The sequence below is a fragment of the Topomyia yanbarensis genome, chromosome 1, assembly GCF_030247195.1.
Source record: "Topomyia yanbarensis strain Yona2022 chromosome 1, ASM3024719v1, whole genome shotgun sequence".
Lineage (NCBI taxonomy): Eukaryota > Metazoa > Arthropoda > Insecta > Diptera > Culicidae > Topomyia > Topomyia yanbarensis.
Genome location: NC_080670.1, coordinates 62,333,095 through 62,358,678, shown reverse-complemented (window position 1 = coordinate 62,358,678; position 25,584 = coordinate 62,333,095). Strand labels below are relative to the sequence as shown.

At 38.2% G+C, this 25,584-nt stretch overlaps 1 protein-coding gene across 1 annotated transcript; it reads right to left on the bottom strand.

Moving 5' to 3' along the window:
- LOC131695734 (homeobox protein rough-like) lies at positions 1 to 25,584 on the bottom strand. Its single transcript, XM_058984247.1, has 2 exons — positions 25,054 to 25,584; positions 1 to 188 (listed from the first exon to the last, which is right to left on the bottom strand). The coding sequence occupies exons 1-2, from the start codon at positions 25,547 to 25,549 to the stop codon at positions 1 to 3; spliced, it is 684 nt and encodes a 227-aa protein (XP_058840230.1). The 5' UTR covers positions 25,550 to 25,584.

Sequence of the window (25,584 nt, the reverse complement as noted above, 5' to 3'; positions counted from 1 at the left end):
CTAAAAATGATCGAGTACTAACTGAATCTGTTGACGGTACTGCTGGAAGATCATCCATGGAACGTTTCCTTCATTGTTGTTCTGTTGTACAATAGAATCCCTAATGGTGACACGCTGGCAGTGAAAAATTACTTCGACGGTACACTTGCTGTTGATGAACGCATTCGGGAATGTTGCGATTCGTGCAACTGGGAATTGATCTCGGAGTAGTAATGCGTTCCACTAAGCGGCTGCAAGAACGCCCACACCGACTTAGCACTGCAGGGGGTTGATATTGCTAAGTGGCTGCATACTTGCCCACACCGGCATAGCTGAAGTGGCGCGAAATAACTCTGTAGCCGATTGTCCTCCAATGATTCTACTGGAACTATCGGGTGGCAGGTTGTTGTGGCACGTTGAAATCCTGGTCACGGTACCAATGTTCGTTCTCATCGGTAGGACCCATTTCCTGCTATCCGACTATCGACGCACAAAACTCCAATGCATGGAAAAATAGCACAAAAACGGACTGTGATAGAACTACGATCAAGCGACCGCCGCCGGCGGTGGCTGACTTAGACTGAACTGATTTTATTGCTCTATATCACAGGCTCAATTACAATAGCAGAAAAGTATAAATGAGTGGCGAGGGGACAACTAGAAATTGCGCACTGCCGCAACATAAGGTATAGTCAAATTTCGGATTTTTGTAGTTTTTGTACCCAAAAACCGAACAATATGCTCAAAAAGTATAACAAATCAGTATTTTATAAGTTTAGAGTAACAATCATTTGAAATTAAAATGATTCGGTAGACTATTGTGGTTTAATAAGCGATCTACGAAAAATGTTTCGAGTGATCAAAGTCACCCCGATGATCAAAGGTTAAGCATGAACCAAACACTTTGTATATAGATGTTGTCGTGACTTGAGGATCGTTGTCGTTCCGCCATGGCTAGGATTACTTTAAATAAATGCACTATCACAAGTAACTTCCACACGTTTATTTAATATTCTGATCTCCTGATCTGCTCGTGACAAAATCTGCTTCAAAACTGAAACTCTTCCCAATAACTGTTACCTATTTATATTGTGAAGCGCTAACGGTTCCTATGGCAACTCTTTTATTTTGCTATTCGTGTCCCAGGTATTTTGTTTATTATACGAGAGCCTTTTAATATTTGAACGGTAACTAAGACAACAGCTCCAATATATAATATGTTTGTTATGTTGTAATGTTCGAACGTTACTAGGTAACTAGGAAAACCTATGTTATATTATTAGGTTCTTTACAGACACAGTTAACCTTACTTTTCTTGACAGTTCAGTTGTACTGTTTACATGGACTTAGAAAAAATTGTGGACGACTAGATTCGCTCGAAGCAAATCGTAAAGAATTTTTCTAAGTCCATGTAAACAGTACAAGCGAACTGTCAAAAATGAACACTCAGTTCATTTGTGACGTCAGCGTAAAGTAGTCAATATATATAAAAGCAAGTGTTCCCAATCTTCAAGTTGTTTCTTGATTTGTTTCAGTTATTCATATATTCTCTACAGATGTTATGTCCCAAAAGCAACAATTAAAAATGTCCATTATTCTACTCTAGTTCACCCCGTGACCGCCAATCTTTATAAAATCCAAGTTGTCTCCAGATTGGCGTACATAAAAATAGTATCCATTTATCCCATATTGCTGTAGCGAATAACAAACCACAGACAAATCCCAATATCGTTTCAACTCATTTTCCTACCCAAGTGTGAAAACGTTCCCGGAAAATCAAGCACAATGCGGAATTTTATTCACCACTGAACATAATTCCTTTATTGTTATTTCTCCTAGCACGGATTGTTATTGTTATACAATTATGAGTGTTGTCAACAATTCTACCACAAAGCCTTCGCCAGACAATTGTCCTCGTGTTTTCCACAGTAGGAAAACCGCTCCCTCGAGTTATATTTTCCACATTTTTGAACAAGAAAGTTGTCTCCCGACAACGCGTGCTGAGTGCACTGGTCTGCGTTAAGCTCCTCCTATACTTTCTCTCCTGGTTTGATTCATATAGCGCCCATCCACGCTCGTTTGGGGTGGCCCCTTCCAAGCGATTTTGAGCATCGTTCCAATCCTACTGACGCATGAGAACTGAATGGCTGATGATGTGCAGACAAGCAGGGAAAACTTTTAATCGCTTCAACGCAAATCATGAAAGACATTGTTGATATTGGGTGGGAAATCCGAGCGTGAGTCCGGCCGTGAAACGAAGAGGAAAGAAGGTAATCCACTGAGTAAACGTATTTGTCTACCGTTTATCTAAAATTTGGGCCATAAAAACCGATAAACATGTTCTTCAATAGATCATGACCGATGTGGTTACACATCAAATTTGTTATTTCCACCCACTCCAAAAGCTTAACCACCGATAAATAGTGGAGAAAATGAATTTAAACTCCAGCGTAAACTTTCAAATCGATATACTGCCCATGATCGCATATCAGTCCCATAAAGATAGGAAATCCCATAGAAAACGGGACAACTGTGCGATCATGGGTGGTAGTATACATGTGTCGAAAAACACGTGGCTCACTACCATCAAAAGCATTAAACAGTGTTTCGTTCGCGGTATTGTGAGGGGACGCGGTGGGTTCGATTTTCTGTGCCGGGGCGGAATCCGAACAAACTTTCTTGGTGAAATCGAATATCCAACGGGTTGAGTATTCCACGCTCTCGTTAGTACTGTTTCGGTTTCGCATACGTCGGGCCGTGCCCCAAAGAGTTCTCATCGATGTTTCTCTTGTTAACCCGTCGACAAACCGGCACCGGTGACTGCGCTTCTTGGCTTTCATTAAGTTTTTCATTCGCGTTTCTAATATCGCGTACAGTCGATAGCTGCAACTAACTCGTCTTTTCGGAAGGCTTAATACGCGGCAGCCTTCTCCGCGTATACGTCTGAGCACTCTTTGTCCCACCACGGGTTGGGATAACGTTTTTGGATGTACACGACGGGTACTCGTTTCGTCTGAGCTTAAATCGCGGCATTGAGAATCGAGTTGGATAAAAACTTATACTCATCCTCCGGGGGAAGTACCTGTGTCGAATCGAAAGTTTTGGATATCGCAGCCGTGTAGGTCTTCCAATCAATGTTTCGTTTCGTTTTTTGAGGTCATAGGGAATATTGATTGGTTCCGATGGTCTTCAACGAGGTGATTGCTATTTCATTTGTCACGTTCTAACCGTAGTGATGACGAGCATAGCGATATGTCCAGTGGTGGTCTAGGAATCCGTTTCATTTCCCCTGTGTTCAGAATTGTCATATTGAAGTTGTCACATAGGTCTTGAATTGTCGAAGATCGATTATTGTAGTGGAGCTCCACTCTGTACCGTGGGAGTTAAAGTATCCAAGAAGCAGACGAAGGTGTTCCATCACGTTGGAGAATTTTCGGTATCCCATCATGGCCCTTGGAAGAATGTAAATAGATGCAATGCAAAGATCTCTGCCTTTAATTGTTGTTTGGCAAGCGGCAACTGCAATGCCTAGTGTCTAAGGGAGGTTGATTGGATTAAAGGAGTTGCACTTTTTGATCCCTAAAAGTACCTTTCCATATGAGTCCTCTCGATCAAAGCGGATAATGTTAAAATCGTGGAAGTTGAGGTTTGTATTAGAAGTAAGCCATGTTTTATATAGGGGAAATGCATCACAATTATTATAGTGTAACAAGTGTTTTAATTAATCAATTTTGGGGATAATACTGCAATTCCACTGTAAAACAGTGATCAGATCCGCGATTCCGTTTAATAAGTCAGCCATCGAGGGATTCGATCGCTGCAAGGAGGAACCATTGTTCAGTCAACTGTTTTAAAAATGTCCTTACTGTTGTTAGAATAGCAACCAGCAAATTTTTCAGAGGATCGGTAATGTTGAAAGCTGTGAATATCCAGTCCACAATGTCAGAAAGTTTAAGCAATCCCGTTTTAGGTTCAGTTTCTGACTGTAAAGTTGGAGCACTTCCCAACAAACATTAGGAGCTGAACTATAAGACTACTTGCTGATGAAAATCGGATTAAAGGCTATTTAAGCTGAATAATACTTTCGCTGAACTATTTAAACTATTTAAACATTAACAGTTAATTCGGCCTATTTCAACTCCAGTATTCGCCAGTTCAAACTAGGCTGAACTATACTACTAATAAATGTAGTAGCGGCTATATTAATGCTTTTATTCGACCATCTTAATTAGACTGAATTACGACAATATATACGCGAACGGAGGTCTTAGTGGAATGTACGTAATGTTTCAAAGATTTTCTTCCATTTAATTCCACTATGTTTTTATAGTTAGATGCACTTGCACTTCACTATTTAACAGATACCGGTATTTCGATTACTACTTGTAATCTTCTTCAGTGTTTGTATCAGTCTATAGACTGATACAAACACTGAAGAAGATTACAAGTAGTAATCGAAATACCGGTATCTGTTAAATAGTGAAGTGCAAGTGCATCTAACTATAAAAACATAGTGGAATTAAATGGAAGAAAATCTTTGAAACATTACTGAATTACGAGTTGAATAAACGATGCTGTTACCAATACTATTACCTTTAATCATTAAGCTGCACTACATGTCTTCAAAAGGTTGTTTCTACCTATCCATTTGCCCTTATACCACATTTGACTTTTAGCTGAATTGTGTGTTTAACAAAGGTAATTGTACCTACTCCAAAAATTGACACGATTAGCGAACCATGACGAATGGTAACCGACCTGGGTTCGAGTCCCAATACACGCACATTATTTATTTTTTACTTTTAAGTGAAATACTTCTCACTTAGAACCCTTTTCTTATTCTATTTGTTGCTTCAACGGTTTGCTCTTGTAACATTTATACAGTGTTTTTTACAATTTCATGCAGTTAATGTGCAATTTCGTCCTGAAAAAATGTTTGCTAACAAAAAGAAGCTATCAAGTTGGTTCGATGCATTACTAAACCTAAAAATAATTCATACCAAGGACTTGTATGTACATACACACTTAGTTGAACCCAGCCAAATCCCCGCACAGTCGAGTAATAAGTAATGTTTTATACTGATATCTCGGAAAATTGTCGATTTTTCGAGACAAAAAGATCGATTGTAAGAAAATCGTATCTTTTTCAATGACAATTTTGAAACAAAAATCGATTTTACCAGATCAATTTTTTTAAGTTAATAGCATCGATTTTGAAAAATTCGTTTCGGCATCGCCCATTTCTATTTCGAAGTAAGTGCCTATCTGTGGAGTATAAAGTCCCTGCAATAACATATGATTATTACATTGGCGACTACTGTACTCGTGAATCTTTCAAGCGAGAAAACAGTATATTTTCTAAATGTTTCGGTATATTCCAATCGAGATGTTTTCATATATTACGGTTTAGAAGCAATAACAATAGCAAATTTATTTTGTTGATTTATATGTACTGAGTTTTCAGCATGTGAAACCAACGATTTACAGTTTTCAATGTAAAAGCTTGCCAAATCATACGCGCCCTTGTTTATGCAAATTTACCTTTTAATTCAAAATGGTCTGTTTACGTACTGAACACAAGAGAAAATTTTTGTTCAAACGATGCTGTAAATTTTTGACACCAGAATTGTTACCATGGACCATTTGACAGGGAATGGTAAATAAATCAAGGAGATTGCCACCTTAGAATTATAAATAGCTTCAATCCATCACACAGTTACCACCACTTTCATATGACACTCATTTTTACTTGACTAAAAGCTTTGTGACATCCGTAAGTCCTCATCTTGAATACAAAAACGTCTACAATCATCAGTTTTTGAAATTAGTAAATTGTTTAATTTGAAATTTCCGAATGTTCTAAAAATTATCGCATAAAAAATATCGTAGGTTGGGATTCGAACCCAAGCCAACTAGGTTCACTCAAATCTATAAAAGGCTAGTGTAGTCATTGTACAGACTCTATTCAGCAGCCTAGACTTTTCGGTACATCAGTGAAATCTGAAGCATTCGATGTATGCAAGATTGGTACAGACAGTAAGGTAAGTGCTTAGTATTCAACATGTTGCTGGTTCGGATCGTGATATGATATTCAACAAGGTAAAACAATTTTTCTCTAATTCACTAATAAAAGTATATGGCTTCCAAAGAGTGTGTAAGTTGAAATAAATGTCTTTTTTTTAATAATTTTTCTATGATAATTTGCTCCGCTGAATAGCGGTAACGAAAAGGTTTATTGATAAAGCTGAACTGTGGTTTTCTTCAGGCTGCATACATGCTGAAGAATTGTTCTCTAATGTGTCTTAATCACACAAGCTGAATAAATTTTCCAAATTCCGGATATTTAAGGGTGGAATAAACGATATATGCTTACACGTATACCTTCAATGTTCAGCTAGATCTGAATAAAGGAACTGTTAAAACCTTTAAAAAACCACGAAATGTATGTTGGGTTTGGATTTTTGGTGCCCTGGGGAGTGCTCCTGTTTGTATCTCTATTTCCCAAAACAAGGAGGTATTATCTTCGGATTTGTAGCATCACTTCTAGTTGATGAATTATTTTTATTTTGTGCTCTGGTTTGGGTCAATCTAGGACCCTTACGAGGAAGTTCGGGTGAGTTTGGATTAGGTTTTTTCCTAGAGTTTCCAAGCGGAGCCAAAAAATCCCTCTCGCAAGAATCGTTAGACGCGTTATCGTCAGTTGGTAAGAAATCGTATGGGTTTGCGAGGGTAAGTGGAGCAACTCTATTAAGCATTACTGCGTATGAGCGTCTGGAGCGATGTTAGGCGGATCGCTTCAGTTTATCCGCGCGAAGTTTATACGTTGGGCATGTCAAAAGTACATCTGGATTCTCCCAACAGTAAACACACTTCTCAGCGGGCCTTGCAAGCATCATCCGCATGGTAATTGGAACAATTCATGACCCGCGGTACAAACAGACGCACAGGTAGACGAGCTCCTCCCACTTTAACATAGCTCGGAAGAACAGATCCAGCGAAGGTCACGCGAAACGAGCCTGATGGATAATACTTCCCATCTTCGATGGACTTTGAGTTCAATTGGTTGCACTCCAAAATCTTAGCTGATTGAATGTTAGGGTCCTTAAAGCAGCAAACCCATCATTCATCATCGAACATCGACAGTTAGACCTGCATCACTTACAGCACCGTCAATCTCCACATCGCGACCAGGAATGTAGACACGATACTCAACTCCCGCGTGATAGAAATACTGTTCAACGGTTTATTTTTGGGTCGAAAGTATACCGCCCAAGGGCCAGTTGAATCATCCTGGTATATCTTCAAACGGGGAGGGGGTATAGTTTGGTGGGACATTGGGAGAAGGAGTCGAGTCAGGGGGAGCATTTTCTTCCTCTGAAAAATTTATACATAGCAGGCATTTGTTATGGAGCGTGTTTGTGTGCTTTTGTTTGGGGATTATTTGCCCGCCAGATGGCGCTTCGGGACAAATTGTGTTTTCCTCCTATTTCGTTAATGAAAGTCGCAGCAACGCGCGACGGGTTGACACTAGCTACTAATAAACACTTTCAGTGCTTCGCTATAGCCTCTGCTTTAGCAAGCACCTTGGCACTGCCGAGAAAAGTATACCGCACTGAGCTCAAAACTGTTGATTTTCAATTCCTAGTATAACATCCAACATTTATCTGCGAAAGGTTGAAGGTTTTTATTCCATTTTGATGCATTTACTTCCCAATGTGCGTTTAAAATTACAAAACTATTGATTTTAAACTTCTAGCAACTCGCAACTCCCATCATTTATTTTCAAACAGTTGAAAAAAATCAAAACAGTTGGATATCGAAGTAGGCATCGACGGAAGATGGACATAAATATTTTCTTGCGTCACATTTTTGCTCTGCGAACAGGAGCAAATTAGAGCACTCTAGTTAGAGTGTGGCCAAGAGGCCATGACGTATCCAAACGAACATGAAATTTGACGTATTCACAATAGAAATACGTCAGATTTCTGCTCGTTTGGATACGTCAAACGCGTCTTGGCCGCACTCTAACTAGAGTGCTCTAGAGCAAATACGTTAAGAGGTCGGATATTTAATGTTGTACAAGTCTCAGTGTGGAACCATTTGTCGTGATTTTTGAAAAAATCGCCGGGAGTGGTGTACGCGACAGCAGAAACCGGTTTCAGCCAAAAGTTAAACATGTCCTGCCATCGAAGTACCTCCAGAAGTGAAGAGCGGATTAAGTCAAGGAACGTCACTGATACAATATAAGCTGAGTGAGCTACCACGGATGGTTAGAAAATGGCCCGAAGTCTGCAGATTGATGTGTTCAGCAACAGAGTATTTCAGCACGACTGGACGGAAATACCGGTGAGATCGTTTAAATTTTAATTAAGTCGTTGAATGGTACTTTTGGTCCTCCGGTAGTCGCGTCATTGTCTGCGTTTGGACCGCGTGAAGCTCTAGGGGAGGCTTTGCTATAAGTAGGGTTTATTTTATTTTATCTGGCGTTCTCTTCGTGTTATTAGTTTTTTCTTGTTTTATTAATAATATGAAAATAATAATTTAATAGCTCAATTCTTGACAAATATCTGATTGGGGCTTAGAGGCCGGATGTCGGAATTCACTTTCAGGGGAAGTTCTGATGGTACCGCCATTACCCAAGCACGATGCATAGCAGTCAACGAAAGGGAAAACTTTTCTCTTTTGTTTGCTGTCAACGATTGTGTTGGGCGGTGATTGGCGGTTCGTCCGTAAATGTCCCCCGAAGTGAATTTTGACAGTTGATTCCTAATCATAAACCTAATCATATGTTTGTAATGAAAGTAATAAGCGGGCAAAGGGTCTTTATCCTAGGCTTTTTAGCCAGGGCAAGGTGTAAATACCTCTGTCCCATTCCAAAGGACCAAAGGAGTGACATTAACCTTCTTAGCAAAGTCACTCCCAACGATTTATTATATCCCCTTCAAACGGAAACGGTTGGTACAGTAGTCCTCGTTTCTTCCTCCATTAAGATTCGAAACGATTCGTTAATCAAATTATTCATTAATTGAATAATTTGATTGCCGTTTAATTTTGAAACATCTTTAAACACAACTCTGCACAGTAGGCCTAGCCGTTTTAATTTTTGCGACATATGAAAATATACCTCAAATATTAATATTGACAAGAAATACACTATAGAATAACTGTAGTGTTTTTCAGGATGCTTTTCAATACTGGCTGTGTAAGGGTAAGAATAGAATAGAATAGTTGAAAAAAATCAAAACAGTTGATTTCAAAGAACTTATTATATCATTTATCTGGCATTGCACCAACAGAATATGCTCAACTTTGGACAGGTTCTGCCTTCTATTCGACAGGTAAATTATTCTCATGAACAGTCTCAAGACCGGTCACGCATTTAGATTCTGGTATGGACGGTCATCGATTTTTTTTTTCGGTGAAAATTAAAACAAACTGCATTTTACCGGACGTTTCGACCTACTAACATTTTCAGTCATCCTCAGCGGTTTACTAAAATATAATATTTGTTAAAATCTAACACTAAACACAAATTTAAACAACATCACTTACATGCTAACAACATCTACACAATGAACAATCACATTATCAACTGCTGTCTTGTCTTGTACACTCATTTCCGTTGGTGCTTTCTTCGGACGCACGGTGCTCTTCAGCTTCTCTATTAAGCCGTTGTATGCAGACCTAAACTTAATAGAATTCCGTTGTAGATTGAACGTGTTCGACTCTCCTTTTATTTTTATTTGGAACATTTCCACTATCAACCGGGTATCGGTCCTAGGCACCGCGTCCAATATTTTAGCATTTTTAAAATCAAAAAGGTGGCCTTCATTGATTGTATGTTGTGCTAGCCCCGTACTTCCTACGCTTTTATTTTTTATATCGTTCTTATGTTGTTCCAAACGCTTTTTTAAAAATTGACTTGTTTGTCCAATGTATGTCTTATCTGTACAGACACCGCATGGTATTTCGTAAACAACATTAGTTCGACGGTGGTTTTCTATTCTGTCCTTAAGCTTACTGTGTACTGTGTCTTTAATTTTGTCAATGGTTTTAAAAGCAAGTTTTATGTTATGCTGTGATAAATACCGGGCTATTTTTTCCCCCAGACCCGGTATGTAAGGTGTAGAAACAAATTTCATTGTCACATCAGTGTTTATAGGTTCAAGAGTATTGTACAATTTGTGTGTTCGTTCTTTAATAATCTTGTTGCAGAATGAACCTGGGTAACTATTATTAGTGAGTATTTGTTTCACAACTTCTAGAGCATTTGAACGATATATACTTCACTTAGTTTCAATGCCCTATCAACTAATGCTATCGCTGATTTTTTCTTATGGTTAAATGGACTCGAGGAATTATAGTCTAAATATCTGCCTTCTGAATCCTTCGGAGGATCCACCATTGTATCCAAAAACCGTATTTGACCATCCTCCTCAAGTTCTATGGTGAACTGCAGTCGTGGGTGGAAACAGTTAAACACCTCCAGCATGCCCTCCACTTGTTCTCTTCGCTCACTCGATAAACAGTCAACATACCGCCTAAAGAAAATTGGTACAATTCCTTCTTGATGCAACTGTTCCAGCGCACTTCCCTCAACCCTCTCCAACACTATGTTTGCTACAACTGGCGATAAGGGAGCTCCCATTGGTAACCCAAATTTCTGCTTGAAGAAACGACCTTGATGCATGAAAAAAGTTGATGTTAACACCAACTCAAGCATTGCAATGAAGCTGCTCTCAGGTATCTTGGTGTGCTCCTCCAATTCACCCCATCGTAGTCGTACACTTTCTATTGCGTAATCCACAGGCACATTAGTGAATAGTGAAACAACATCCAACGAAAACAACGCACACTCATTGGTTACATTTAGATTCTATGGCATGTCACGAAACCAATCCGTAGATGCTTGGAAGCTAACCAGTCTGAGACACGTTTGATTTTCAGCAGCACGTGAATTTAGCGATGGCTTTTCAAATTGCGAAAACTATACACATGTTCCAGCTATGATCTAACTTCATTTACGTATTTATTTTTAATGTTAACAAATCTTCAAGAATAGGTGCACTCGTGTCCCTGCTGCCCCTCTTGCTTTTCTTTTGTATTTCTATCTATTCCACTGGATGAACAATGGTATTCTTACAGGACAATAACAAATCGATCGCTGCATTGGTATGTCCACCAAATTCGACCCCACTTACATCTGTGTGCAGCGGGACCAAGCAGCCGTAGCCAAGTAAGTCCAGCCCGAAAATGAACCCGAGTTCTGGCTTCCTCTAGTTCGTATTCCGGCTCCACTGACTCAAACGATTCCAGTGTGTTACCAGAACCGGATACTAACTAGAGCCCGTCGGAATTCCGGCTCATTTTCCGGCTGCGCTTATTGGAAGCTATTTACAGTAGTGTCGCTGTCATTAGTGTTTCTTTCAAACACTGTCACCCCCAGAAAAGCCCCCTATATTCTTCAATTTAAATCAAATTTAAATCTGCTTGTAATCAATATTTGCAGCAGTATTGAATTTCGTATTTTGTCTACCTCTCTTTTCACTCATATGAATTGCATCAACCAAAGCACAAAGTGGTAAGTCTAACGAAAATCTTCAATCTCCTGTACGGCTTTCTTCCGTCTTCGCCACAGGAAGAAAGTCAGCCAGTTCAGTAATTTTTATGGCTTATTAACGTATTACAAGTGGCAAGCGGTGATTAGTTTTGCAAACCAACCCGACCCTTCGACCATTGACAAGTCATCGATATCCTTTTGAAGAAACTGCTACCAGCGTGCAACCGTGAAACCATATATCGATTCCATTATTGCTTCGTCCAATTGGGGCGAAATTCCGGACATTATGCATCCAACGTAAACAACTGATGCGTTCTTTCCGTACCATACCTACCGGTAAAACACGGATGCAGTCGGCAAGTCTACGCAGTCGCTTGTACGAAGGGAGCTTTGCACACAGGGCTCAAGTTACACTTGACATAAAATAAGTAGGGGAGGACCTCAAATAGATTTGCTAAACGGGTTCGCCGCGATTGTGGTTCAGCAGTTTATTGTTTATTTTGCGTGAACGGGAGTGTTTACTGTACCGGCATGTGGCAATGGCAGAATGGTATCATTCGTACCAATACACAGTGTTTTTTGCCAAAAATTTGCTATCAATTACTCTTTACACCGTAATCGTTAGGTTTCAGCTAATGACATCTTCGGCGCAGGGACGTCTTAAGACCTCTCGGGCCCTTGGGTTCTTATAGTTGAACAGGTGTAGACAGATTAAGGCATTTGATGAATATGATAAAGCGTCACAGCACAGAAATGAAATCAGCAAATCGTTTTTTAATTTCAGGTTTCTAAAATGAGATGTATTGCAATGACAATTGATAAGATAAGAAAATATTTGAAGAATTGAAATGTGCGTTTCTTAGCCATGAAGGTGCAAAAATGTGGTAGGTTGGGTTTGGCGTAAATTCACCATTGTCAGCGAAGAATTATTTGTGCTTCATGGTGTGTTTAATACTGTATTCGTAAACATTCGGATATTTATAACTTCTTAAATGCTACAATTTATCTATAGATATCGATCTTCGTTGACAGATGTGCGAGCATTTCTTTTTAGAAGACTACCGCTGAAGTATAAGACTTTTTGATATATAAAAAGCATAAGTTCTTCCTCGAAAAACAGATTAACTCATTTTCGCTGAAATAAAATTTAACTTGTAATATTTACATTCTGTAAATTTGGTGAAATTTCAACAGGTTTTAAAATCGGTTACGCTGTCTTATATTAAGTAAGTGGTAAGTAATATGAGTGGTGCTATTTTAGACTGCGAGAAGAACTATATGATCGGATTCATGTCAGTGACAACAAATTTGTTGAGTTTCACGCCCAAGTGTGTCGCTAGCATGGAGGCCAAAGCGCAGATGGACGTTATCTATGCTGACCTGAAAGCAGTGTTCGATAAAATTGACCACAGAATACTTTTGTGCAAGCTGTCTCATCTGGCAATTTCTTCACAATTTGTCTCTTGGTTAGATTCACTACGAGTAAAATTAGATAATTGCATTTCGTCACAATTTCCCAACAAGTCTGGTGTTCCACAAGGGAGTAACTTGGGACATCTGCTGTTTGTATTATTTTTCAACGACACCGCATCGCTGCTGGGAGCCGGCTGCGAACTAGTCTATGCTGACGACTTAAAGCTGTACTTTGTTGTTCGTTCTGTAAACGAACGACTGTTGGCGCCTACAAGATTTACTGCAACTTTACGTGGTGTGACAGAAATAAGCTTGTCATTAACATGGCAAAAAAGTTCCATCGTATATACCTGGTAGGGTCCGCAGTACCGACCCTTTTTGGCGAGAACCGGTACTACGGTACTGAAGCTCTCAGTACCGGTACTACCGGTAAAGTACCGGTACTCGTATTTTTTTAAAAAAATCGAAAAAGTGTCAAAGTGAAATTGAATGCTCAAACCGAGAACCTTATTCTCAGATGATTAATTTGTGCTGATCAAAAAAGCATGTTTATTGTTTTTAATTGCTTCGGAATGGCATAACTCATTTCACAGAAGATATTTTTCGTATGCGGCATCTGCTTTTATTTCGAAATCTAGGCTACTTTGAAATCAATAACTGCTACGCTGTGCGACTTTCGTCGACTTCAACAGATGGTATATGGAAGAAACCTTATTAACAATAGTAAATCAAAGCGAGAATGGCAGTTTATCCGTGCAGGTTGCTCGCATTTCCTCTCTTGCTTTTCTGTATATTGGTTTCGACCTTTATGTCGTTTGCCTACTATTCTCTAATGCATACCTAGGCTCCTTACTTTCCTGTAAACTATGGAGTTTTGCTGAATTTTCCGATCACAAGAAATAACAAATTGCCACATTTGAAGCAGTTCACCAAGTTAAAAATTGTTAGCTTCTAAATCGCTGTTCGTTCTTTTATAGATAAAGGTTTAAGAGCAAACCAAATACAGACATGACATAGACCATAGTCTTATCAGGCGCCACCCAGTGAATAATGGAAAACAATCAGAATGTTGCTAATAGAAAAATCATAGAAAAATTTTACGTCTCTAACGCTAGATGTGAATATTTTGAAATTTAGTACAAGATCGTTAAAATTTAATTTCGACAAAATAGTGCAGGAATTTAAACAAACCGTTCAGTACAACGGGAGCTAGTAATGTTTAACTTCTAGAACTATTATGATGATGGCCCCACCTGATTTCCCCACAAAGGTGTTAGCTCAACGATTTATTTAGGAGATATTTAATATAATTAAGTCATCTTGCAGTCATTTTTAAACAGGTCCACCTAGAGAGTCCACATATTTTTCATGAAAATATTGTATGGTACCGAAAATACCGGTACTGGCTTTTGTTCAGTACCGGTATTACGGTACCAAAACTGGGTCGGTATTCCCGGGATTTTCGGTACCGGTATTACAGGTACCACAACCCTAATACCCGGTGCAGTTCGATTATAGGATTTAAGAGTACAATTGGATGCGAAACTGATGTTTGATTTGCAACGCTTGCTGATTATTTCAAAAGCAATACGTCAGTTGCGATTTATTTCCAAGATTGCAAAGGACTTCAACGATCTGAATTGTCTGAAGGCACTGCACAGTGGAACCAATCCAAAAACCTGTTTTAATCCACCTAGCAGTGCAATTGTTCCTTTCTCAATCATGAACACGAGAATTTTTGCGTTGTTTATAATCATTAAAAGCTTTCAAATGTACATATTACATTTTTATTATACATGACAGATACTAGAAAAGAAATCATTATTCGAGTTCTGAAATTTTGTAAAAGAAAAAACAGCCACGGTAATATTGAACTGCAAAAAGTTGTGAAATCGGCAAGTTCCTAAAAGTGAATTTTAATAAAAAAATGTTTTTCGAGGTAACATAAAATCTCGACGTTTCATGCATTTTAAAGATGTTTGGCATCAAAAATATGAATTCGATTTCTGAAATTTCTTGGGGTCCTCCCTTTGAAAAGTATTTTGAGTTCCGGCTTATATGGGAATTTCATATGTGACCGGACGGTTCAGTCTATATTTCCGGAACCGAATAAGCGACCCGTGTGAAATTTTATAGACATCTCTGGGGATAATATAGCTATAATTTGAGACTGAGTTTGTGAAAATCGGCCCAACAATTGCCTAGAAACTGATATGAGTTTGCTAGTTTTGAAAGAAAAGTCGCTTTTCCCGGGCACTTCCGGAACCGTCTATGGTGGTCAATGTAGTCAACGAAAGTTTGGTTAGCCGTCAGTGACCTAGAACTGCAAATTTAAAATGCAAATGTTTCAGGGTCGGCGTTTCACTTTTATCACGAGTGGGTAGTAAGCATAGGGTGAGGGTAATAGAATAGGGATTTGTCTCATTTTCGCAATACACACGCTTGCATTACATTTACATTAAATCACTTGCAGTGTGTTTGTGTAAATGAAGTTGTTGTGCATCGATATTTTCAAATGTGTGGCAGATTTCAAATTTATGAAAATGTCCAAAATTTCGAGTGGGTAAATACCCACTCGATTATTTTCGAGTGGGTAGTACTATCCATACTACCCACGCTATCCGCCGGCCTTGGGTTGTTTGAGATACATTTTAGCGAAATTTTTAGCTTTTTGGCTCTCATAGGAGTATCGGTTTGAATCGTAATTTGCTATGAGATCGCACACCACAACCTGTAACTCCGGAACCGGAAATCGGATCGGGATGAAATTTAATAGCCATTTATGGGGGCGCAACACCTTTCATTTGAAACTAAGTTTGGTTGAATCGGTCTAGCCATCTCCGAGAAACCGATGTGACTTTTATTCTGAACTTGGATACTTCCGTCGGGGCTTCCGGAACCGATGATGGTGGCCATTGTGGCCAAAGGACTTTGAATGGCTGTTAGTGACCTAATACTACAAATCGAAGTAGTTGTGGTCATATTTTGGAAAAATTTTCACTTTTATACATTCATTGCAGAATTTATTAAAATCGACATTTTCTGCGCGATCGTACTCATCACCCTGTAATTCCGGAACCGGAAGTCGGATCCATTAGAAAGTCAATAGCAGCCTATGAGAACGTTGTACCTTTCATTTGAGACTAAGTTTGTCAAAATCGGTTCCGCCATCTCTGAGAAAAATGAGTGACACACACGCACATACATGCACACACATACATACATACATACACACGCACAGACATTTACCGAACTCGACGAACTGAATCGAATGATATATGTCACTCGGCTCTCCGGGCCTCCGTTAAAAAGTCAGTTTTCAGAGCAATTGCAATAATTTTCTATTGAGAAAGGCAAAAAGGTGGGACAAAACCTATTTGAGGCCTAAGATGTCATTTTAGAGCATTTTAGAGCCAGAATTTCTTCGTAGAATATGTTCACAATATTATTCTGCAACTTAAGGGGTTACATACCTTTTTATTTTTCAAAGAATCGAAATTTTTTATTACTTTATCTGAAAGTACAACTTCTTGAGAATATTTTCCCAAATTTTTATATAGATCCGAGAAATAGATCGAAAGTCACAGCGCTTCCTATCCTGCTTCGTCTACCAAAAGCAGTGGTATCCTGAAATTTTAAACTCGATTATCTCAAAATGTCGTTTTCCAAAAATGGTTTTGATGATCGCGATTGCCGAAATATCACTCAACCGATTTTCTTCTTTCTTTAATTGATCGTAATGAATTTTTCTCGTACCTTAACGATTCCTTTTTATGCATAAATTTTTGTTTTGTAGATGAGAATTTTTTAATTCTATTTTTAGAGCTTAAAACCGCGATTTTTTAGGAAAAACATTTCCGAATGCAGGAAAAAATTATTATTTATCCAACTAGTCGTTAAGGTACGAGGAATACTCATACTAACGGATTTTTTTGAGTTTTTGGATTTTAGTTTATCTATGGTCTTCAATCGTGATCACCGCAAACCTCTTAAATACAAAAGGGTTTCGGGGAAAAAGCCATGATTCCGCCAATTATCAATATATTTTTATAAACTTGTGCTTGTGTATTTCACTGAAAAATGTACTACCAAAAAACCACAAGTTTGATATAATGAAATCATTGCTTTATGCCTTTACGTAAATTCAAACTTTCTTGATATTTTTCGCTCAAAAAGGTAATAATAAATTGAAAATTTTTTGGTTAGACTAAAGTAAAGTACCCGAGCAAAAAAAATCGGTTCAAAAATTTTTTAGAGAGTAGATTTCTTCGGTGAAGTTGTAGATTATTATGTTTTGAATAACTTCATCTAAGATACTGCAAGCATCAGACCTAATTTTTGAAGCAAAATTGTTGTTTTTTTGTAAATATGACCTAAAAATCTGTTTTCGAGTTTTCCATGTTAAAAACCTTAATTGATTAATTTAATATGTTCGACAAACTTGCAGGTATCACTAAAATACAACTTTTCGTTCAAGGAACTAATAACGTAAAATCAATATTTTGACTTCAAAAATTATTTTTCATATAAATTTGCACTATTTTCATCAAAGATGGTTTTTATGGGCAGTTTCGAGCAGTCAAACTTTGGCTTTTCTGATACTCTATTATTCCAAGAATAAATTTAATATTACATAGAAACATGATATAGTGGGACACATTGTTTGGGTGATTATTCATGTACGGCGGTTTATAACATAAAATGTGGTTATATTATTTTTAATTTATATACATTATTAGCTATTAACAAAATGTTATATTTTTCACGTACCTACAAACATGTAGAACATATCGAGTTGATCAATTACGGTTACAATATGTAAAAGTTACTAAAATACAAATTTCGAAGTTAGACTGCCGAAGAACAACTATTGATACCAACAATACCAACAATTATTGACAATGCAAAGCAAGTTTATATCCCGTTGCGAGCAAACTGTGTTGCTGTTGACTACTCGAAATGTCCGGTAAGACCATCAATTCGTGAAGTGGGGCAAATGTTGCAGGTGAACATGAAGCTCAACGTAGCATAAGTTAATGCGGTGCGGTCATGCGGTACTGATTATGTTCAAAAACATTAGTCAAGCAGAATAATCCGCTTCGCAGAAACACGTCGTCGTCGAAGGTGATGACATTTTATACAGTATCCCAACGTATATAGATGTTGACAGTATGGAAATAAAGTTACATGACCTGGCACCACGTACTAGTTCTCTACTATCAAACAACTCATGTCAAAGTACAGAGAGGCAAATAGTGTTAAGGAAGATATTAAGTTCTACAAGATGGCCACACGAATGAACTCATGATGAATAAAGTTCATGTTTGACAATTCTCGGTGGTTTGTTTACCTTGTCAGTTGCGTGGGTGCGAGTGCAACGGGTGCTCATCTGTTACATTCGAACTCATGTAACTTCCATGTAAACAAACCACCAAGAATTGTCAAACGAAGTTCATCCAGCTCATTTTGTAGGGTTATGTCGGTTGGTGTAAAACCTAATTTGGAGGAACTTCTTCCCAGGACTTCGCAACGGTGTTCGTGTGGCATTCTCACCACACGAACACCGTTGCGAAGTCCTGGGAAGAAATTCCTCAAAATTAGGTTTTACACCAACCGACGTCTGACAAAACTCATTCCCTCCTACTTGATCTTCACATGCAAATCACCTCAAGGTGTTGAATATTTTCAACGAACACAAGTCACGTTCTCAGGGCAAATTCCTACATGCCAATTTTGTGATCAGCCGCTACACCACGGAAAACCTTGCACAGAGACTGCTAAGGAAATTCCACCTACTACGACCAAAGCCTATATACAGTCGTCGTATGCTAAACCACAACCGGTTGGTAAATCAACGACTGCGGACCGGGCAGTAACGAACAACAGCTCAACAACGATCGGGCCGCTAAACCAACAGTCATTACCAACATCGAAGTAACAACGGTTACACCAAATTTTTCCAAACCAAAAACCAATACCACCAATACGGAATTAAATATCGATGAAGAAGGATTTATAACAGCGTCCCGTAAGCACAAACAACAAATAAAAACATCCGACCGTGAGCATCATGAATGCAGTACCGATGACGACGTGAACGAAAATGCGAGAAAAGACGGACCTAATGACCTCCAAGGTGCGGCAGACAACACACCTATTGTTTCACCTCCAAGGAAGAGGATCTCAACACGCAGCAGCAAGCTGTGTCAACAAGACCCGACGGACAACGTTATATTTTTACACCTTGTAAAAATACGAAAGATCCACCGCTCAGTTGTACTAACGCATTGATCCGTGTCAAATATGTTAGAAGAGAAAAAAGCCAAGAGTTTAGGCCTATCAGCGTAAGTTTATTTCTTTTAAAACCTTTGGAATCATCACATCAGGAGCGTTAAATTAGTTAAATATGAAAATACCTTCTCGCTCCAGCAATCTAGCTTGGGTGTATTCCGAGATATTGAATATGCTTTTGACAATGTGTCCTTTCAGTCTATTCTAGAAGCGATGCGCGGTCATGGGGTATCTGCCTGTATCTCGGGTTGGATGAACGCAATGCTTAGTAACCACATTCTTTGCTCGTCACTGAGACAGATAGAGATAAGGAAAATGAATAATCGCGGCTGTCCTCAGGGTGGTTTGGTTGCCGACGGCTTGTTGAGGAAACTCAATGAGCTTGGATTTACATCCTACTGGTTTGCTGACGTTTACCAAATACTAATTACTGGACTTTGCATCGGAACAATTTTTGGCTTAATGCAACAAGCATGAAAAACTGTCGAACAGTGGTGTCGAAAAATTAAATTATCAGTTAATCCAAACAAAACTTCAATGGTACTGTTCTCGAAGAAGCGAATAACAACCAGGGCTCGTCCCTTGCATTTTTTTGATTTTGAGCTACTGTGTGCAGATCGAGATTTTGAGCTACTGTGTGCTACTGTGTGGGGTCTCAAACCCAAAAACATCTATTGGAGTTGCACGACAATTGTACGTCCAATATTGTCATACGGATATCTAGTGCTTTTATAATAACTTCGGTCCTTCTAAATATCAAACCATTACATATACACCTTAAACAAAAAACACTATCGTGTACATACTGACTGCGGATTACTGGTGTTGATCTTGCTGCCAGTCATACACGACTGTGATCACAAATAGTGACATGGGGTGAAGAAATGCTTGTTCTCAGCGATATTTCAGTGACATGTAGTTCCTTACAGGATATCCCATGTGAAGATTCTCTCTCGAGAGGAGTGGTTGTTTGGCTATAGGGAGAGAAAGCAACAAACGCAAGTGGCCTGTTACAATGCCGGCTTTCTGGTCGAGGGACGTGCTGGTGTCTACTGTCGTGAAATGAAATTGGAACAGTATTACTAGCTACGTAGATACCGCATTGTATTCCAAGCATAAATGTACGCGATTATGTGCGGGGTACAATTGATCCTCCAACAAAGCTTTTTCGCTAAAGTTATGTACTTCTGCTCCGATAGTCGAGCTTTATTTAAGGTTATTAGCTTGGACAAATCATGGTCTAAGCTAGTGATTGCACGCCGGATTGAAATAGAAGAACTAAGCATTGACATTGCTATTTCGTTTGGGTGCCTGAACATTCCGGTATTTAGGGTTGCCACCTCCGGGTCTAGTGAGACGATCAATAATTTTAACTGAATTTGTTTGTCACAAACGAGTTCTTCTGGCGTTAATATTGGCAGCACCTGCAGCGGCCATTAACTGTTGACCAGAGGGAAAAGCTTCGTTCTTTTGTTGCAACCTTCCTAGCAACTGTGACGATGAATAGCCGAATTTCCGTTCAGCAACAATTCTGGAAGACATCTTGTCCTGCTTATCCCCCACAGCGAGCGTTGGAATTTCACACCTATATGTATACATCTTCAAAACGGTTTACAAACGCGAAAAATTTACAGCTTAATGAGAAAAGCTCAGAACAGTGGTGTACATCATGCTTTGTTAAAACAAAGCGCTAAACGGTGAATGTAAGTCAATTTTGGTAATTAATACCTCGACAAGTTACAAAAAGAATGAAAGAGTTTATACTTGTCTAATTTGAGCGTCCGAAAATAAAAGTCGCAAGGACAGATCATGCTTTATAAAACCCGTTTCAAATATGTTGAAATATAAAAACCGGATATAAATTTCAAGCATAAAAAACGGACTGGGACTCTTCTTCGTAAGAGTCGGATAACAGAAACTTCAATATTAAAACCGGAAAAAATATATCCGATTGTAATAAAGAAGTTTTTTTTAACCGACTTTTAATCTTGAATATCACGATATACGGATGCTCCTGCATATGATTTATTTATTTTTAAACGGTTTTTATCATTAGGTTTAACGGGTGAGAACTTTTTAAGCGATTCTTATGCTGAAGGATCTCTGTTCGATTTTTACGCTTGAAGTTTATTTCCGATTTTTATATTCTAATATATTTGATACGGGTTTTAATGAACCTGTTGATTTACTAATGAGCGTTCTAGAGATACAGCGAAATATCCATACATTATACAGTATAATAAATGGGTGAAAAATAAAAAACCCAAAAGTTCGGATTGTTATACTTCGATTACATATACTACACTGCCTGACGAATCTAACCATGCTAAGCTTTGGTTCACAAGATTTCGCAATGTTGAGAAATTTTATGATAAAAAAGAGCTATTTTTAGAGAAAAATCGATTGATATCCCGAAGCACAGCATGACAGCATCATTGGAGTCTTGTTATGTGTTTTGACAATATCTAAAACTTTCTAGTATGTACCAAAATAGAAAAAACTGAGGTTTAGAAGAAAAAACTGAGGTTTAGAAGAAAAAACTGAGGTTTAGAAGAAAACTGATTTTAAGGTGCAACGTAAATATCTCTTAGAGAAAAATATAAAGATAGTGGATATCTCGACAAACATACACTGAAAAAAATCCAAACGTTAATTCTATTTGCTTCAAACCGCTTAAAATTCATATGAAGAAGAAATGCTATTGTTATCACGCGCACACATACTTTCTATGTGTCAACTGTATAAACTATGTATGCACACACATAAGTTATATGTGCATATTATTATAGAATGGGGTTTTATGTGCCTAATAGTTATGAAATGTGAATGTAAGATTAATATTTCTTGTAAATACACACATTAGGATTATGTGCCAGCAAATAGTGTCTATATGCCTCCTTTAATTGCAAAAATCTATGTGTAAAATCAATAGGCATAACGTTTACTTTTTTTTGAGTGTATGATTACGGCCTAAAAGCCAACTGTCAAAATCCACTTTGAATGGAAATTCTGGACAAACCGTTACACGCCAATCACAGATGTGGGTAGTAAATGAAAGAGAAAAGTTTTCTCTTTCATAAACTGTTGTGAACTGTGTTCGACTAGTAACGGTTTGTCTGGAATTTCCATTCAAAGTGGATTTTGACAGTTGGCTTTTAGGCCGTAATCATATGTTTGTCGAGATATGTTCACCAAAGTTGTTCAAAATAAATTGTTCTACAAGATTCCGAGCAAAAAAAATGTTATGATTTGTTCACCAAAGTTGTTCAAAATAACTTGTTCAACAAGATTCCGAGCAAAAAAAATGCTAAGAAAAAAAAATTAAATGGCAGTTGCACCTTAACAAAAATTAAAGCACCTATCCTATAAGATACAGGATGCAATGCTAGGAAACTTTCCTGAAGACATCGAAACATGAAAATATCTGTGAAACTCAGGAAAGACTTTTGAATGCCTTTTTTCAATTTGGTACCACTGGAGAAGATCTGTGCAGAATTGTGTCCAAGTGGTGCTATGTTATAGAATTTAACTGCAATTTTACGAGGAGCCTCCTGAAGATTCACTGTCGCTCGCCCAATTTTTAGTATTTTGCCATAAACATTTGAGGAAATATTGTTCAATTGTGACATCTACACCTGAGGGTCATAGGATACCCAATTATTTGAGAATTATGTCGCCGGGGATGCTATGAAGAAAGAAAGTGTAAATCAAACCTGTCATCGTAATTACGACTATCATTGAATGGGTTCAATTTCAAATATATCGAGACCCTGATTATACTGAAAGGTGGTGTCTTCGGAGAATTTATAAAAGAAGTTCAGAGTATCTGGATGGTGGAAAGTAGGTACAACTCGGAACTGTCCCACCACTAGCACCAATGTAAATATTCAACACATGTTAAAATCATTCTACATCTCAAGATCGCGATGATTTAGAGTGGTACTGTCTTATGCAGAGGTCAAGTACTACCCAATGATGACATACTTTTGAATACTCTCACTATGCGGCGCTAGTGAGCGTACAAGCCTTCAGCACATGGTAGATTATGATATATCTCAAAAGGCTAATAACTTAGATGGATCGTGTTTCCGGCAAAGTTTTTGAAGATGTCATGGGCTACTCGATTATGGAGAGATTCGAATGGGCCCGCCAGGCTTATCATGGTTTAAAATGCACCTTGTTGGATAAAGGCTAAGCAACCAAAACCAACTGATACTTTTACAAGCCAGCTGATTATTCAGCTTTTTACGTGCCACAATGGCAGTCTAAATTGTTCAGTTTGTAATACGTTTGATTGCCCTTTTTTGACAATAATCGTTTACGCCAGCTTGACAGCAACGCCCAATTGAAGATGTCGGGCGTTCATTGAATAAACATCCAACGCATTGGACTAACGTAGGATGACCTAATCTCACTGGGCGGTTGACCTAAACGATTATTGTCAAAAAAGGGCCATTAAACGTGTTACGAATTGAACAATTTAGAACTCCATTATGGCACGTAAAATGCTGGATACTGTAGCATGACCAATGATTGGGGATTGAGTTCTGTTTGTATAATGCAGTAACTAAAATTGGTCTATAATGCAAGGATGGCATGCTTATTTTATGGTCTGGTATTCTCAAGTAATTTTTTCGAGCAGCATAACCACCTTTAATGTCATTCTAATTAGTAAGAGCAGTTTTCCAAGCATTCTACATTCACTACTGTTATGATTCATTCGCATAGACGTGACATACAACTCGTAGTAAAGCTACCAAGTTCAAGTTACCATTTTTCAATACTCAAACTTAGAATAAAATAAGTTACAAGGGTATTCAAGGGATGCGATGGAAAAAGTTTTTAATTTCAGCAATATTTTGTTGTTTGAGTAGTGCTAAAATTTCACGGAAGAAAATATCCTTCTATCTAATCAAGAGCAAGACTCGGATATTTGACTTTCAGCTTTTTAAATAACGCGGTTTTCTGTGTGGTGCATATCCTCGCGAGAAAAAGATTTGATTATAAATTAATTATCAAAACGATTGATGCGCTGTTCTTCGCAAAGCTGTTGATACTAGTGTTGCATTTCCGAAAAATACACAGTGAAAAATAAATCTTTTTCAAGAAAGATATGTAAATTAGAAAATGAATACCGCGAAAAACTCTTTTTTGAATTTTTCCATATTTAGTATTTTTACTAACACAATTTGTCAAACCTAAAATAAAATTCTTTTGCCAATCTCTTAGTTTGATCATTTGAGGTAGGGTGTTCAATTTATATACAATTTTACCAATTTGAACTTTTAGTTTTTACTGTTTTTCATTGTAGAGATTTCAACCATGCCTCATTTTTCAAGTTTAACAAATCTCTTTGGAAAAATCTCTAACCTTATACCCTGGGTTGGGAATCGAACCCAGGTGAGCTGCGTGCAAGGCAATCGATGTACCACAGTGGCGGATCCAGGGGGAGGGTCCTGGGGGTCCGAACCCCCTCCAAAATTATTTTACTTGTTGAAAAATTTTAAATGTGTTTCAATATTATATTAGTTTCAAACTAAAAATCATCCCAAACCAAAGTTGACCAACAAAACTGATATTCAATAAATAAGATTATTACATATTACGAATTGTACAATGTTCATTTTAAAATCGAAATTTCGGACCCCTCCCGAAATTTCTTTCTGGATCCGCTCCTGATGTACCAACTAGGCTATGCCCGCCGCAGCTACTGCACACATAATTTATGCTATTTGAGTCTCGATTGGTGTGTATAATATGCAATTATTCTTTCCATAACATATAATGATGAACATAAAAAGTTAACTTACAAAACGCCGACAATCCTGCCGGTAGATGGGTTGTATCTTGTCCGAATCCGAAAACCGGTCGAAACGATCCATACCTGTCCGCCAGAGATGCAAGCGGTGGTGTACCAACGACTCTCTGGTGACTGAAGGGAATCTGCACTTGTGGAGCACTATATCCATAAGTTCGCTGGTCGTACCCTCTCGTACAAATTGCTTCACCATAACAGGTCGTACGTTCTTCCGTTTCTTCAATATCTAAAGTAGGCGATGATGGGCTGGTGCTTGCCGAACTTTCTGAAGGTGATCGGCAAAATTTGTTCAGTTGGGTCACTACACTTTCATTTTTTGTATTATTCTCTTGGTTTTTTAAACTTCCAGAATTATCTTTTTCTAAATGACCATATATCCGCTCGAAAAATGTTCTTGGCGAGGATGGTTTATTGCCCACGATTGTCCTATCATCGGTTTTTTCTTCAAAGTTGTATATAGCACTACTATTATTATCCGTAAGCATCATACTAGCCGGTTATTGAGCTCTCGTTATTGTCGAAA